Below are 16,758 nucleotides of genomic sequence, written 5' to 3'. Positions count from 1 at the left end.
TGGAGTCCTAAGCACTGGACGCCAGGGAAGTCCCAGGAATTAGCTAGAATTTAATGGCATTTCTTAAAATGAGATGCTCCCCACCCCCACATAAACCTCTCTTTCTCCCTCTCTCTCCCTCTCCCTCTCTCTCTCTCTCTCTCCCTCTCTCTCTCTCTCTCCCTCTCTCTCCCTCTCTCCCTTCAATTTGTTTTTTCACACCCTCTGACTTCTCCATGGACCAGTGCTGGATTTGCAGGGTACTTGTAGGGTAGTTGGGTTTTCTTCTCCTTTTTCTCCCCGGGGGAACAAAATATAATTTACCTCAAACCTTTTTTTTTTTCTTCAAAATGTTCCGAGAGGGAAAGTAAAACATCCAACAAGCTTATCTGAGTGAAAACAGGTATAATTTGCATGATAAAGATATATTTCCATTTATAAAGTTCATCAGCAGAATTAATGACAAATAAAGGGAAGATCCAATTAAAGTCCCCCCTCCATTAACAACCTTGTTTCACTCTTAGGGCAAGAATTTTAAAAGGAGAGGCTTAAGTTGGAAATGACTGAGATATTAAGGTTCGTGGCATTAATGAAGTGATCATATTAGAATTCAAGGAAAGGAGATTCTCCAGTGATTTTTGTAATCAGAGTCAGATGCATTTCCCCCAATTCCAGTTCCACCAGCTTTTTCTTGTTCACCCAAATGAGCTGTCAGGAACTGACGGGCGTCATCATAATCAAAGAAAACAAGTTTGCCCTTTAAAGCGAAGAGGTAATTTGGCTGAAAGCAAATTGGAAACATTTCCCATAACGTTGCATTTGCAGCCGCAATCTCTAAAGAATTTGAGAGTTTTGATTTATGCTTGAGAGCCTTGGGGGACCATGGGGAGAAGTGAGTTCATTAAACACTTGGTTCACATTCATTCTGTGGCCCATAGGGCAGAGATCCTTCATTCCCCGGGGAGGCTGAGGAAGCTCCATGGCTGTCCCTAAAATGTTATTTTCAGGAAAAGCCTTAAGGAACTCACGAGATTGATTGGGGAACAGGAAGCAGGTGGGAATCAAGGAGATGCAAGATAATGCCCTCTGCCCCAGTCCTCAGCCCCCAGAGGCTTCTGGTTTGTTTTTTTTTAAAATAAATTTATTTATTTATATTTTTGCATGCATTGGGGCTTCGTTGCTGCATGCGGGCTTTCTCTAGTTGCGGCGAACGGGGGCTACTCTTCATTGCAGTGCACAGGCTTCTCATTGCGGTGGCTTCTCTTGTTGTGGAGCATGGGCTCCCAGCGCACGGGCTTCAGTAGTTGCGGCATGTGGGCTCAGTAGTTGTGGCTCATGGGCTTAGTTGCTCCGTGGCATGTGGGATCTTCCCGGACCGGGGCACGAACCCGTGTCCCCTGCATCGGCAGGCGGACTCTCAACCACTGCGCCACCAGGGAAGACCCCCACCCCGATTTTTTTAATCCATTCTTAAAAGCCAATGCAAATGCGCTGTGCTGGTCCTCATGCTGTTCGCTCTCGGCACAATTATTTGCTTGTCCCTCTTCTGCTCTGTCTCCAGCTGCTGACCCCTGCGGGCTGCATTGCCCAGGCTCCCTTGTCGCTGGTTTCCCACTGGATTTGGTCAGTGGGAGGCACTGGTGTTAGATTGGAAGGCTGGACAAAGGGAGAAACCAGATTTCTCCTCTTCTCTCTGCTTTGGGCTGCATTTCCGGCAGTGGCCACAGCTCCACTGGGGCTATAGTGACTCCTGGACAGGAAATGGCTGTGGCTCCAGCTTCCCCTGGGTGGCCCTGATCCCCAAACCCACCGCTTCCTCCTCCTTCGTGGTTTCCTGCAATTGACAATCGCTGGGTGGCTTTCCCTTCCCCTGATTGGCCTCTCAATTCTTCCATCACCCACGTAACTGGTTGCTGTGTTTGAATACCTAGAATGATGTCTGTATTCCTGGTTGGTCCCTGCCTGACACATGTGCCTGAGACCCAGCTCCACATATGGTCCCCTTACCCTTGGGGCCCTGAGCACTGTTACAAAGCTAAACGCGGCTTTCCTTGAGAGGTTCTGTGTAAAGGCTGCAGAGCACCTAAGACAAACTCTCCACGTCAACAGTTTACGGCTGCCGTGGCCACACCAGCCGTCCCGAAGTCAGCCTGACTCTGCTGACTACCTACTCCTTCCTTTTTCAGGGTTGCCAGAGACAATAAAAGCAGGAAGCCCAGATAGTCTACCAAAGTCTCAATCTCTCAGGGCGTACAAAGGCGAAGAAGACCGCTCATAAAATGGCTTTGGACATCCTTGCCGTGGGCCCTCTCTACGAAGACCCTGACGTCAACAGAGTAAGGCTGATAGCACAGACAACCAAAAACTCCACCGCCCCGCCAAAACGCTTGCCTCCTATCAAGACCAAACTCACCACCATCGAGACCAAGAGGATCATGTCCGTCCTGGACGAGACAATTCACAAGGTGGAGTTGGTGACCCTGCTGTCATACGTGGCATCCAGTTCCAAGAATTCGGAGGGGATGCTGGGGGAGGACATCATGAAAGCAGTGAGAGAGCACCAGGACCTTTGCCAGATCCTCGTGGATCGTGTCAGTTACCTGCAGGAGGAAGAAAGGCAGTTGCAGGAGGAAGAAGAGTTCGAGGATGAACCGTCGTTCCGAGACCGTGTCCTCTCCATAGAGGTGCAGAAATCCCACCTCCCACCCCTTATGCAGCAGATCAAAGGATCCACCAAGAACATCGTGAGACTCCTGCTCAGTAGCCCCCAGGCTGCCAGGCTGTTGCAGGTGCAGACCCTGGGCAGAAGTGTGGAAGCCCAGAGTTTTATTGATAGCCTGGTAGAACTCCGAGGTTTCCTGTTTGAGAAGCTACTCACTAGTCCCATGGAAGCCAGAGACAAGACTCAGTTCATCCAGGACATCACCAGACGGAATCAGAGGAACCAAGAAATCATCGATACTCTGGAAAATGAATTGGCAGCCTGCGTGAGGAACAGGGATGCAGAGGTATCACTGCACAGTATTGGTCAGGTTATAGGAGGAGCCCCAGGGAGGAGTCCAAATCTTTTGGCAGTTGGGTTTTTTCCTCAGTGATTTAAATAGCTGTTTTCATTCTTTTACTCCATAAATATTGTTTTGAGCACTTACCGGATGCCAGGTCTTATAAATGATGAGTCCACATGGTCCCAGCCTCATGGAGTTCATGATAGGGAAGGTAGGTCTTAAAGAGCTGATTTAATTACAGTTTTGAGAAGTACAAGGAAGGGTAAGTATAGGATGCTATAAGAGAGTGTTATAGGAGACCTGAACTTGGAACTCAGGGATGTTGAAGCCAGGACATGGAGAATGAGAGGGAGTGAGCCAGGCGAGTGAGGTAGAGAGAGACCTTCCAGGCCAAGGCTGGGTAGTAAATACTTAACTTAAGGCTTTGCTCGCAGATTACACAGGGCCTTTGAGGCCTAATCGAGGAATGTGGTCTTTGTCCTGAGGGTAAGGGGCAGGTAGGAGGGGTGGAAGCTCTAGAAGAATTTTTAAGAGGGGAAAGGATAACATGATCCCAACCTAACAAGACACATACTACGTGTTATTCTTCTTTTGCGGAGCACAGGCTCCGGATGCGCAGGCTCAGTGGCCATGGCTCACGGGCCCAGCCGCCCCGCGGCATGTGGGATCTTCCCGGACCAGGGCACGAACCCGTGTCCCCTGCATTGGCAGGTGGACTCTCAACCACTGCGCCACCAGGGAAGCCCCTATGTGTTATTCTTTACACACATTTTCGCACTAACAGCTAGCAAAGTCCCTGGGAAGTGGCGTGTAAGTATAGGTTTGGCTGCTAAATCAGAGACCCCAAATAATAGTGGCTTAGTCAAGCTGGTAGTGTATTTCTGTTTAACAGAGAGCTGGCATGGAAGCTCTGCTTCGTAAACTCGTCAGGGGCCCAGGTTCCTTGCTGCTGGCTTCTCTGCTGCCCCCCACATGGGGCTTCTAACTGTGGACCCAGAAGGTTGCTCCAGCCTTCCACCGTCATGTCACCACTGGTCCAGCCAGCAGGAAGGAGGAAAGGGGAGGAGGGGACTTTGTCCTACCCTTTTGGGACATCACCTAGAAGCAGCGTTCATATAGTTCTTAGCTACACCCAGTGCTAGAGATGCTGGGAAAGTGGTCTGTAGCTGGGGCCACCTTCCCAGTGAAACATTCTGCTCTACAGCCTTTCTGGGGAGAACAGGTCCTGGGGGACAGCCAGCCAGCACTGTCACATTTTCATCGCCCTGTGATAGATGAGAGATCAAGGCCACGCTCCCTCCCTGATGTACTAGCTCGGGGGGTCCCCCCTTCCTTATGTTCTCTCCGACTTTGTCCTGTACAGCATTCATCAGAGTTTGTTGATGACTGTGTGATGATTTGATGATATGATTGGGGTCTGGCTCCCCCACAAAAGAACAGGGACCTTGTCTCTCTTGGCCCTCCACTGGGTCCCTAGTGGGCCTGGCACAAAAAGGGGGACAAGGTAATTATCTGCTGAGTAGAAAGATGACAGGCTCCTGGGTGCTCAGGGGAGACCACTCATAGGTTGGAGGGGTGTCACCTAGGGAAAGGAAGAGGACTTCCAAGTGGCTTTGCTGGTCTCATTCGGGTAGTGGAAACAGCTTGGGGCTGCCAAGTTGGACAGATCTGGGGTCAAATTCCATTTCTGCCAGGTGGGCAGATTTCATCAGGTCACTGGATCTCAGTGTAAAATGAGAGGCTGACACCAATAAGGCATGTTGAGGGGTCCACAAGAAAAGCTCTGACTGCGAATAGTACTGCCTGCTTCAAACCCAACCCCTGAAGGCTGAAGACTTGCCCACAGGACAGGCTTGCCTCAAACCCCTCCCCACCCCGCCTCCCACTCCCTGAGTACAGGAAGTGAGCTCAGACCCGCTGCAGCCCTGCTGCCAGCTGCCCCCAGCCCGAGGCTGCTGGCCTGAGCCAGCCACAGCACCGGTGTGTTCAGAGGGACACCCTAGCACTTGTGATCAGCCTTTGGAGTTTATTTACGAAACAGCGGTGCCCCCCAACCCCAATTCCTGTTTTATTTTACTTTATTTTATTTTTATTTATTTATTTATTTTTAACATCTTTGTTGGAGTATAACTGTTTTACACTGGTGTGTTAGTTTCTGCTTTATAACAAAGTGAATCAGTTATACATATACATATGTTCCCATATCTCCTCCCGCTTGCGTCTCCCTCCCACCCTCCCTATCCCACCCCTCTAGGTGGTCACAAAGCACCGAGCTAATCTCCCTGTGCTATGCGGCTGCTTCCCACTAGCTATCTATCTTACGTTTGGTAGTGTACATATATGTCCATGCCACTCTCTCACTTCGTCCCAGCTTACCCTGCCCCCTCCCCATATCCTCAAGTCCATTCTCTAGTAGGTCTGTGTCTATGCCCGTCTTACCCCTAGGTTCTTCAGAACCTTTTTTTTTTTTTTAGATTCCATATATATGTGTTAGCATACGGTAATTTTTTTTCTCCTTCTGACTTACTTCACTCTGCATGACGGACTCTAGGTCCATCCACCTCACTACAACCAATTCCTGTTTTAGAACCGACTGAGGGTCACGAGCCAAGCCAGGCCCTCAAGGGGAGAGCGGGGTGGGGGGGGGCAATCCCTGCGGTGTGTGTTTATCTCACACTTTCATGCATCGCGCCAAGTGTCCCTGGCAACTAGGCACTCCCCTGCTGTGCCCCGGCAGGAACGTCGCGCTGTCGCAGACCTCTCCTCCTGTGACCCCGCTCAGGCGCGCCTGTGCACTTCACACACGCCGGGAAATAGAGGACGGTGGCCAGACAGCCTGTCTGGATCAGACAGACCCGGCTTCAAATTCCATCTCAGCTGCACAACCCCAGACAGACTCAACCCCCGTGAGCCTCAGTTTCCCGGTCTCTAGGCAGGCTGTCCCCGTCCTCTGGGGCCAGGGCTGGGATTTGGTGAGGTAGTAGCGCCCCGTCCTGAGGGGGCTGCAGGCACGCCAACCTCTCCTGCGATGGCTCATGATCGTGGAGGTATCCTGGAGCCTCTTTTCTTCCTGGCCCAGGTGGAGAAGGAGAACGTCGTGATCCAAGAACTGAAAAACCACCTGCACCAGCTGCCCAAGCTCTCAGAGAACAGCCTCCTTCGCACCAAGAAGGAGGCCAAGAAGCAGCAGAAGGCGGACTTCCGGGCCTCACAGGCCCGGGTGGCCAAGACCCAGCAGGAGATCCTGCTGCTGCAGGCGCAGTTCAACAGCCTGGTCATGGAGAACTGGGAGGCAGAGCAGGCGCTGAGGAAGGTGCCCCGGGGAAGCGGGGCGGTGGGGGCAATGGGGCCACTGGGGCAGGGGAGGGGGCGAAGGGAGGGCCAGGCGCAGGGCTTGGGGTGGGGGGCAGGGCTGCTTCAGCCGCCCGGGGCGCAGCTCCCTGGGGAGAAGGGTGCAGGGAAGCCCAGGATGGACACAGTATCCCTCGGGAGGCAGGAGGGAGCAGCACACAGGCCAGGGACTGGGGGCAGAGAGATCAGGTCCTGCTGCAGGCCAGCTCTGTGACCTTGGGCAAGTTCCTGAACTCCTCTGGGCCCCACAAGGAGGATGATACCCACCTGTCCTGCAAAGGAAATGAAGGCGCACAGAAACCTCTGGCAAATCTCTTAACTCCCTCTGAGCCTTAGTTTTCACATTTTTAAAATGAAAGTGATTGAATAGGCCTTAATGAGTTGCTATGAGAATTAGATGGGATGATGGGTAGGCAGCTGGTAGCACCTAGTCGGTGCTCAATAAATATCCTTTTTTCATCTGCCTTCTCCATCGTCTCAGCCAGGACCCAGGCCCAGCATGCACCCAGTTTGCTTCCGAATCCCTTTCCTCACAAAGGGCACCCTTTCTAACACTTGTTCTCAGATTCGTTTTTGTTTCACTACACTTTTGAGCATCTAATGGAAGCACCGGGCCTCTCCCCCATGAAAAGGCACAGAAGCACATACCCATGGTGGGGGGCAATGCTTGGGTTACAGGCCCCCTGAAGCCAGCCCATCCGTGGTGCCCAAGTTATGACCTCTTGCACTGTAGGACTAAGGAGCTGATTTTTTTTTTTTAATTGAGGTGAAATTCACATAACATAAAATATAACCGTTTAAAGTTATTCAGTGGCACTTAGTATATTCACGATGTCGGACAACCACAACCTTTATCTAGTTCCAAGATATTTTCATCACCTCCAGATAAAACCCTGTACTCATTAAGTAGCTTCTCCACCCGCCTCCCCCCAGTCCCTGGCAACCACTCATCTACTTTTTATCTCTATGGATTTGCCTATGCTGGACTCTTCACGTAAACGGAATCATACAATATGTGGTCTTTCGTGTCTGGCTTCTTTCACTTAGGCTTGCACTTTCAAGGTTCATCCACGTAGCATTTACCAATACTTCACTCCTTTTTATGGCAGAATAGCATTCCACTGTATGTACCGGAGCTGATCTTTTAAAAACAAAATTAGATCACGTTCCTCCACTGTATCTAAATCCACCCAACAGCTTCCACTCTCCCTTACGTTAGACACCAAACTCCTTCCACTGCTGACACTCCCTCTGTGACACAGCTTCTCACTCTGAGCTCAATGGGACCATTCTCCTCCCCGGCCACGCCATTCCAGCCACACTGGCTCAGTTCCTACTCTTTAAACATCACCAGCTTGTTCCCACCGCAGGGCCTTTGCACCTGCTGCTCCCTCTGCCTACAATGTTCTGGAGCTGGACTGCTGGCTTCAAATCCAAGCTCCACCACCCATCAGCTCTGTAATCTTGGGCCAAGTGAGTTAGCACATCTGATCCTCCGTGTCCTTGCCTGTGAAATGGAGAACATACCTTGTGATGTGGATTCAGGAGGCGAGGCGTGAGGCAGGGCCTGCTGACGCAGAGTGGGCTGAGTGCTTTTTATTGTTAATATTAGTCCATCACACAATGACTAATTGAATTTTTTTTAGAAAAAATATAAAGTGGAAACGGAAATTGAGAACTGGATCCAGAAATACGATTTGGAGATGAGTGAAAAGCAGGTATCTGTCTGCCTAAGTCTCTCTCAAGTGTGTTTCCCAAGATCCTCTAGGAATGGGGGTGAGGGGTGGAGAAGAGAAGCCCTAGTATGGTCCATGGTCTATGCCAAGTTCTGGGCCTCTCCAGAGTGGCTTCCCTGCCCCTTCCTTAGGCTCAAGGGTTTGTCTAGCCTGGGGCAGTAAGGGGAGCCATGGGAAAGGAAGGAGCCAGAAGCTGTGAGCCACTAAGATGTGCTTGACACCAGGCTCGAAGATCCTGGCTCCATCTACTGTCAGTATCCTAGACTCCCTGTTCCCTTCTGCTCAGCTCCTGCTAGCAGCCCCCTAAGCCGGAACTCATCCCCATGGGGTTCAAGCATTCACCTCCACCACTTCACTCAGGAACTTTCTACCGAGTGTTTAGATGTGCCCGGTGCTGGGCTCCAGCAGTCAACAAAGTCCCCATTGTCATCTGGAGGTTCTACTCTAGTGGCACTTACTCGCTGTGTGACCCTAAGCAAGGAACTTGACCTTTCTGAGCCCATTTCTGCATGTGATCACAGTAACACCCACGCTGGAACCATGGTGGGGATTTAACGAGTCACTGTTGTCACAGGTGCTTGTACAGCACAGGATCTGGCCTGGAGGAGGTGCTCCAGGGAATAGTAGCCTAAAAACGGGGTGCCCTTAAGCCTCCACCCAGCTCTGTGATAACATCGGTGGCCCACAGCCCCGACTTTGGGGCAGGGAGGCCTGGTGAGCACTGGAAGTGACATAAGCCTCTGAGTGGTCAATGTCAGGTGTGCTGTCTGATCCTGAGTGCTCTATGAAGGGGGAGACTGGAGGCTGTGCTCTTGTTTCTCTGTTCCCAATGAGGGTGGTGGGTGAATGATGGCAGAGACCGAGTCCACTTAGCTCTGTGTTTTCTGGAAGTACTTTTCTTCTGGTAGATGCCTGGTGGGAGTGGGGGGGATGGACGTTGCATCCATCCTGTCATTTAATCCTGGAAATAGCTCCCACCCCTGCTCCTGGGTTTGGAATTGTCCCCGTGTTTCAGATGAGGAAAAATGACGGCTTGAAAGGTGAAGCCCCTCGAGATGTGGCTGAGCTGGGATTGGAAGCCCAGCCTGCCCAGCCCACGAGCCGTGTTCTTTCCTCCTTCCTGACCTATTTCAGCTGTGTCCCACCGCAAACTCAGATGGACCGCATCAGCTCTCCCTTTCTCATCTGGGCCTCAGATGCAGAAAGGCTTAGCGTAGGCGGTATTGCTGGGGGCGGAAGCGCCTTCGGGAAGGGTGGGAACAGAAGAGGGTGGCAGGCGGTGCTCTGTGCCTGGAGACACCTACCCCCTGCCTGTCACCCCAGGATGAGTACGAGGAGTTGGATATCATCCACAAGGAGGAGAAGCTGCAGCTGGAGGAGCTGAAGAGACGGCATGACGTGCTGGTGGAAGAGTTCTCCCAGATCCAGGCCGAGCAGGAGATCAACACCAAGAAGAGGCTGGAAGCCGAGCAGGAGATGGTGCACATGGTGCGGGCTGCCATGCTCATCCAGGCCCTGTGGAGGGGCTACCTGGTCCGCTCCATGCTCAGGTCCAAGAAGAGGAAGTGGAGCAAGAGCAGAGGGAAGAAGGACAAGGGCAAGGGCGAGGGCAAGGGCAAGGGCAAGGGCAAGAAATGAGTCCCTCCCCCCAGCCTGCCCAGACCCCTGCCCTCACCAAGATCTTACCTCTCACTCAAGAGCCGGCCTGGAAGCCCCTGGGATGTGGAGCCCTGCGATTCATGGCCTTAACACTTTTTCAAAATTAAAAACACTTTTAAACCACAGCCTACAAATAAACTTCACTTTACCCAGGGCCATTGGGTGCGTGTCCATGCTGCAGGTGCCGTTTCCACGAGGGGAACACACAGGCTGGGTGTCAGCACATAACCATTCCTTCCTTTAGCCTCGCTGGGAAGCTGGACCTTGGGCTGCATCTCCCTCGGTCCCAGCCCAGAAGCTGCCATGAGTGCGATGGACACATCACCCACCAGGACAGCTGGGTGTGGGTCACAGCTGCCCACAGGGGAGGGCGGGGCAGGCAGAGAACTCCAGGAGGAAGAGGGAGGGTTTCAGGCTGCACTCTGCCCCTGCTCTGGATATCAATTTGCCCACAACCTCTCCCTGGTTTAGCACCGTGAAAGCTCAGGGGTCCTGAGGTCATAAACCAGCAACCTCACATTAGCCTTATTTGGTGTCCAGGTAGTTGAAGAATATATTTTTTAATTCACTACTGGTGTTTTTTTTTTAAGTCTTTATTGAATTTGTTACAATACTGCTTCTGTTTTATGTTTTTGTTCTTTGGCCGTGAGGCATGTGAGATCTTAGCTCCCTGGCCAGGGATCCAACCCGCACTCCCTGCACTGGAAGGCAAAGTCTTAACCACTGGACCACCAGGGAAATCCCCACTGCCGGCATTTAAAAAATCAGAGGCTACTGCTTAAAAATGACTTTTCTGGAAAAATCTCATCATCCAGATAGCCCGGGCCTGCGTGTCTTCTAAAGGTGAGGAGCGCCCCCTTTGGGTGGCAGACAGGTTGTCCCAGTCGCCACCACTCCCAATTGTCTTCCAGCCATCATGGCCTCAGCGTCAGTCACCCCTTATCATCATACTTGGGCGGTTGCTTCCCTTTTTTAGTACAGTTTGGAGGAAAGAGGTATTTGTGGCCAATGTCTACTAAAACATAGGGGCAAGGGATAAAGGCAAATGAGAGCTGAATGTTTCAAGTAAAACTGAGGAGGGAGGGAACTAATTCTTTGCAAGTGTTCTAGGAAATTTAAACACCCTACATGTTTAAAATGCTGTCTGTGCCAAGAGCATGGCTCGCTTGCGTCCCTCACGGCCCACCGGAGCCGTGTAGGCGTCTGAATGTGCGCCCCTGGTCCTAGGCACTGTTGGTCCCTCCCAGACTGTTCCCCGGGAGTGTCTGCTCTTCCCTTCCCCAAAGGTGGAGGCACAGAACCAAAGATGTGGCTTCCAGCTGGCCTCTCTGGAATCCCGGTGCTTCCTGGAGGTGCAATCCACCAGGATGCTGGGATTCTGGGTGCAGCTCCATCAGAACAAAGGCTTTGCTGTTCCTCCTGAGGGGCCTGACCCAGGATGGTGCGGGGCAGGAGGCAGGCGGGCCCTGACCACTTAGGCTTCCTCCCCGAGTGCTCTCCAGGTGCCATGTGGAAATTTCTGGTCTTCTTGGACCCCTCAAAGTCCAAGCAAATCCTAGTCACTGTGGGTTTTTTTTTTTTTTTACGGTAGGAAATGTATATCATATATATATATATATATATACATATGATTTCAAAACAAGTCAACTATAGCCCATATTCTGAGCTCAGGAAGAATCAGCTAACCCCCCAATTAGTGGTATTAGCTAGAAACCAACACAGGAGGATTAGTTGCCCACCTGCCACTGTCATGATTGCTATGTTATTTACCTTTGTTATTTAAATCAACTCAGACCTAACACTGGCCTTTATCCTAAGGAAAAAATTAGCAAAACTCACGGCTTCGATGAGCTGATATATTTAATACATGAAAATAAATACATGACTATTAAAATTTTAAATGTCCACCCACATATCACCTTGTGTTCCCTGCTGGTCCACATACTGTGCCTGGGAAAATTCCTGAGGCGTCCAGACTCAGCTGGAAACTCATCCTGAGCAGAAGCTTGGCTTGAAGGGAGGGAGAAGGAACCCTCCGGGTTGGCGATCATACCATTTATTCACACTTGGTGGCGAGACAATGTTGTGGGTGTGATGGAGGGAGTGGGGGGACCCTCCCGGGGGACACCCCTGGGTTGGCACTGATATGCCGTGTGGCTATGACAGAACTTGAAACAGGGATCTCCAGAGGCGGCCCTCATATCCACACCAGCGGCAAAAGCAGGGAGCAACCAGAGGTTGTCAGAAGAAAGGGCGGCACTGCCCACCCTCTCTCTGTCTGCCCCCAGGAGTGCTTTGCCAATGCCTGGTGGTCTCCCCAAAGGCCCGCCCACCAGTGCCATCCTCTGAAACTCTGCCCTTTGCTGTGACCCCATGGGCAAACCTGCAGAAAGGACCAAGAAATTCATTTCCAAGGTGGCTTTGGTTTCTGGATGGCTCCGCCTCGTCGGGGGGTAACTGGCACTGAAACACTGACTGAATGAGCCCTGGGAGTCACCAGGGGGCTCCGGAAGGTCACTCCTGACGGGGAAGGTCTGGGATCTCGAGGCCCATTTGTGCAGGGGGTACTGGTGGGTGGGTGACTCGTGCTGGGGACATTAAGGTGGGTGAGGGAATAAGAACGCTCCCGCCTCGGAGGGCGTGGAGAGTCTAACCCGTCCACGGACAACCTCCGGGAATCTGCCACCACCCGGCGCTCTGTCTTTGAGGGACTAGCTGGGTGAATGGCTCGCACTGGAGTCTCCCTGGGGCGGGGTGAGTGGCTGCCCCTAGGGGTAGCTGGGGGTGTCCAGAAGAGGGCATGGAGCTTTGCAGCATCCCCCTTCGCCATCCACGAGGCCTCCCAGCCGGCGCCCTCAGGTCGGGAGCCAAAGAGCGACTCATCGCAGTAAGAAGGAGTGTGGCCAATCAGTCTGGCAAGGGAAGAGAAACAGTGAGCTAGGGAAATAAACCCTAAAAACCTTGCCCACCCCCACCCGCACCCCCTGCCAGGCAGCTGCAGCAGCAGAGGGTTGCCTACAGGTCCCAGAAGTCCTTGTCTCCCAGCCTGGCACCTGCAGCGAGGCCACAGCCCTCATGTACCACTACCCCCATCTCTGCTATTTTTCCCCTGCCAAGTACCCAGTCCCCCTGCATCCTGCCCCACCCCACCCCCACTCCCTGGCATGTGCCCCAGGCCAGGCCAGTTTGCATATCCCAACCTCCTGACCACACTGATTGGCTCAGGAATAACCACATGACCCATTCTGCACAATAAGGGTCTGCCTTAGGACCTTTGCAGAAACTACTAGGAGAGAAATGTTTTTCTTCCACCTAGCCCTGAAGAACTGGCAGGATATAAGGGCTAAGCGCCAGTGGCCATCTCCCCTGGGATGTGTAGGGGAAAGCTGCACTAAAACAGAGACAAAATCCCAAGAACGTTTTGAGCCCCTGTTATATGAGCCCCAAATGCCCTTTTTCTGCTGAAGCCAGTTTGGGTAAGTCTTCTGTCACTTGCAACCAAGAGTCCTGATTAATATAACCTTAGTCTTTATAGCTTTCACTTTTTCTCTTAACCCACCACTTTTCCCTTTTTGTAGTGGCCTCGTCAGCCGAACCCTCTGCAGTCATGTGGCCCTTCCAACTATATTTGAAATTGCACAGCCCAGCACCTGGCATGTAGAGGGTTCTCAGTTTGAACTTCTGTGGTCTGGCCTCACCACCAGAGCAGCTTTTAAAATTTTTGCATATTTACTCAGGGCTTTTCATGTGTAGGTCCAGGACTCAGCATGTCACTTGTGTGTCATCTCATTTCTCACAACACCCACAAGGAGGGCGATATAATCCCATTTTACAGACAAGAAAACTGAGGCATAGGAAGGGTAAAAAGGAGGGTACAGACAAGATTCAAATCCAGCGCCCTGCTCAAAGACCCAAGCTCTTGATCACTAAGTCAGACTTAAGTGCCTTCTAGGCCTCTCACCTTTAATTAGATTCATTCAGCAATTTTTTTTTTTTTTTTTTGCGGTATGCGGGCCTCCCACTGCCGTGGCCTCTCCCATTGCAGAGCACAGGCTCCGGACGCGCAGGCCCAGCGGCCATGGCTCATGGGCCCAGCCGCTCCGCGGCACGTGGGATCCTCCCGGACCGGGGCACGAACCCGCGTCCCCTGCATCGGCAGGCGGACTCCCAACCACTGCGCCACCAGGGAAGCCCAGCAATTTTTTTTTTATTAGTCCCACAAATATTCATGGCATACCTATGAGGTGTCAGGTCCATGGTTTTTGGCCAGGACTAAAAGTGCTTCCATTCCCAAACTGCAAGTCTTTGAAAAGTCACTTGATTTAGCTGTTCAAAACCATACCTGGTTGATACCTATGTCTGTCTGGTACCAAAGTTGCTGCTCAATAGCATCTCTAACTCTTACGTACCTTCTAACTTGACACCCTCTACTTGTCAGCGTCCAGCATAAAACTCCATCCTCCAGGAGAGCATGCGGTTGACTGTTATCTGCCTTGTTTAGGAAACCATACTTCTGTTCATACAGCCTACGCTGACACCAGCGTTTTCAGCCATGTTGTAGCTGTCAGTGCCGCTAATGTCAACCTGAGCCTGCCTTGTGGTCCACGGCAATTGCCAGGTGGACATGATAATAATGGGGACTTGCTTTTATCTCTGTTGAATTTTATCTACTTAAATAAACACTATTCCCATTCTCAACTACTATATGTGCCTCTTGGCTCAGAATGGATCCTAAATATGATTGGCTAGTTATTATGGACTGAATTGCATCCTCCCAAAATTCATGCTGAATTTTAAAGAGGTAATTAAGGTTAAATGAGGCCATAAAGGTGAGGTCCTAATCCAATAGGATTTGTGTCCTTATAAGAAGAGGAAGAGGCACCAGGAGTGTACATGCTCACAGAGAAAAGCCCATGTGAGTTCCCAGTGAATAGGTGGCCATCTGCAACCCAAGGATAGGTAGCCTTCAGGAGAAAGCAGCCCTGCTGGCGTCTTGACCTTGGACTTCAAGCCTCCAGAACTGTGAAAAAATAAATTTCTGTTGTTTAAGCCCCCCAGTCTATGGTATTTTGTTATAACAACCCTGATTGACTAATATACTAGTCTTCCATGTTTTAGTTCAAGACACTGATGACAATAAATAAGATAGAGCCCTGAGACCTCCCTCCAGGCTGATATTAATCGAAATAATCCAAATAATCTAACTGGAACCTACAATAACCACTGGCATTAGATCCTGTTTTTATAAATTGTTCGTGAAAATGCAGCAAGAACCATTTTCAAAATGACTTGCTGAAGTTTGGAATCATCACATTTATGTCATTTCATGGATCAACCAAACTAATAATTTCATGCAAATTGCTGTGTGATCTTGGGCAAATCACCTGACCCCTCTGGGCCTCAGAAGCCCATTCTAAGACATTTGGGGATGGGTATTCCACCATCACAACCATTATCACTACCATTTACTGAGAGCTTCCTAAGTGTCGGGTTACCGTGCCCAGCACTGTACATGTCTCATCCCATTTAACCTTGTCAATAACCCCATCAGGTCCCACCTTCCACTGTGAGGAAACTGTGGCTCAGAGAGGTCAAAGTGCTTGCCCAAAGTCACACGACATGTGAACAACAGGGCATCTCCCCATCCTGTTACCTGTATTTGTTCTTCTTCCTTGGTGCGAGGGTCAGGGTCTTGTCCCTGGAGGAGGTAGTCTCACAGCTCCCGTTGGCCCCTGAGGCCTGTGATGCCCCTGTACCCACTCCTCTGGTTCTGTTGGCCTTCCCCATCCACGGTGGGTCAAAGGCTGGTGGTGTGGGCTGGGTGCCTGCAGGACTGCCAAACAAAGTCTCATCCACATATGACGGCCTAACCTTGACCCGGCAGCTGCCCCGGCAGCGGTGCTGAACGTGGAGGGTCTGCATCCCACTCACGGCCAGCTCCCCCGGGGTCTTCACGCTGTTCATGGTCCTGGGTGACAGCAGGTGTGCTCTGCCTGCCAGCCCCTGCTTCCAGGTCTCCCTATGAAAAGTGGTCACGGTGGCAACCATCTGTCATCAGCAAAGACTGGCAATCTCTTAAGTTCCCGTCCCCAGGGCAAAAAGGTCACGTTCTCCCTCAACCAGTCCTCTTCAAAGGGGAGCTGCCAATCCCAGGGGACATTTCGGAAAATTGACTTTTTTTGAGTTGTTGTAATGACGGGGAGAAGGGTGCTACTGGCAAGTATTTAGTGAGTAAATATGCATTCCTAGCATACAGTGTGTACTCAGTAGATATTTATAGAATGCTAAGGGGGTGAAGAATAGATTGGGCCTGTGCCTACTTTAGCACCAACCAGAAGACAAACTATGGTGGCGGGGGGCAGACAGGGCAGGCTCCTATATCCTGTACGTATCTATGGGGCAGGAATAATAACCTGCATAGATCCCGTGCCTACCTCCTGCAAAGATCTCTACAAGTATTCTCATTTAATCTTCTCAGCAGTCCTGTGAGGTAGCTTCCACTATGTCCATTCTACAGATGACAAAACTGAGGCTCCAAAGGATGAAGTCACAAGTTTAAGTCCCACCTATAAAGCTAAAACAGTGGAAATAGAATGTGAACCTGATAGGAGTCTAGAGCTTGTGTACTTAACCATTCTACTACTGGGGGATTACACTCAGCCCGCCAACTGCCCCACATTCACCGATCCCCAAGTCAATGTCCCGGCTGATGTTCGAGGTGCCCGCATTCTGGAGTTATTTTCCTACCTGAGCATCTTGGTTGGCTGACGTCGGCGGCCACCCACAGCGCCCCCTCCCCCCAGTCCAGGCCTGGACTCCTTTGCGGGGACGTTTGGGCACCTGTGGAGCGCGGTACATCCGAGATCTGCAGCTCTGAATCCCGGGAGCACGCGACCCCTGGCAGCTCAGGCCGCCCCCAGCCCCCGCACGGGGGACCGCGCGGGCCGACCCTTCCCGGGAAACCCAGCCCTAGCTATGTATGCTCCACGCGCGCATCAAACAGCAACCCGCGAGCGGTAAGGCGGGGC

The 16,758-nt window shown here is 51.5% G+C and overlaps 2 protein-coding genes across 2 annotated transcripts; one reads left to right on the top strand and one right to left on the bottom strand.

Annotated features, from left to right (window-relative positions):
• Window positions 1-2,258: 2,258 nt before the first annotated feature.
• On the top strand, window positions 2,259-9,709 carry DRC10 (dynein regulatory complex subunit 10; the record flags this gene model as incomplete). Its single annotated transcript, XM_082667920.1, has 4 exons — window positions 2,259-2,987; window positions 6,064-6,297; window positions 7,982-8,053; window positions 9,395-9,709. 4 exons carry the CDS (start codon window positions 2,259-2,261, stop codon window positions 9,707-9,709), a joined length of 1,350 nt encoding a protein of 449 aa, XP_082524046.1.
• A 1,869-nt stretch (window positions 9,710-11,578) lies between these two features.
• RITA1 (RBPJ interacting and tubulin associated 1) lies at window positions 11,579-16,700 on the bottom strand. The gene is made up of 4 exons (XM_082667237.1): window positions 16,478-16,700; window positions 16,165-16,304; window positions 15,384-15,749; window positions 11,579-12,642 (listed from the first exon to the last, which is right to left on the bottom strand). The coding sequence occupies exons 3-4, from the start codon at window positions 15,692-15,694 to the stop codon at window positions 12,135-12,137; spliced, it is 819 nt and encodes a 272-aa protein (XP_082523363.1). The 5' UTR covers window positions 15,695-15,749; window positions 16,165-16,304; window positions 16,478-16,700; the 3' UTR covers window positions 11,579-12,134.
• Between the last annotated feature and the right edge of the window lie 58 nt (window positions 16,701-16,758).

This window comes from Grampus griseus, assembly GCF_964374135.1.
Source record: "Grampus griseus genome assembly, chromosome: 12".
NCBI lineage: Eukaryota > Metazoa > Chordata > Mammalia > Artiodactyla > Delphinidae > Grampus > Grampus griseus.
The sequence above is the reverse complement of the archived record's forward strand: the minus strand, read 5'-3'. Positions and strand labels throughout refer to the sequence as shown.

Bases quoted from the DNA above. Each gene is read 5' to 3' on its own strand.
- RITA1 (XM_082667237.1), bottom strand. From the start codon at position 15,694: ATGAACAGCGTGAAGACCCCGGGGGAGCTGGCCGTGAGTGGGATGCAG. The intron at 12,643-15,383 runs GTAACAGGATGG...TTCCCTTGCCAG, and splicing joins AGGAAGAAGAACAAATACAG to ACTGATTGGCCACACTCCTT.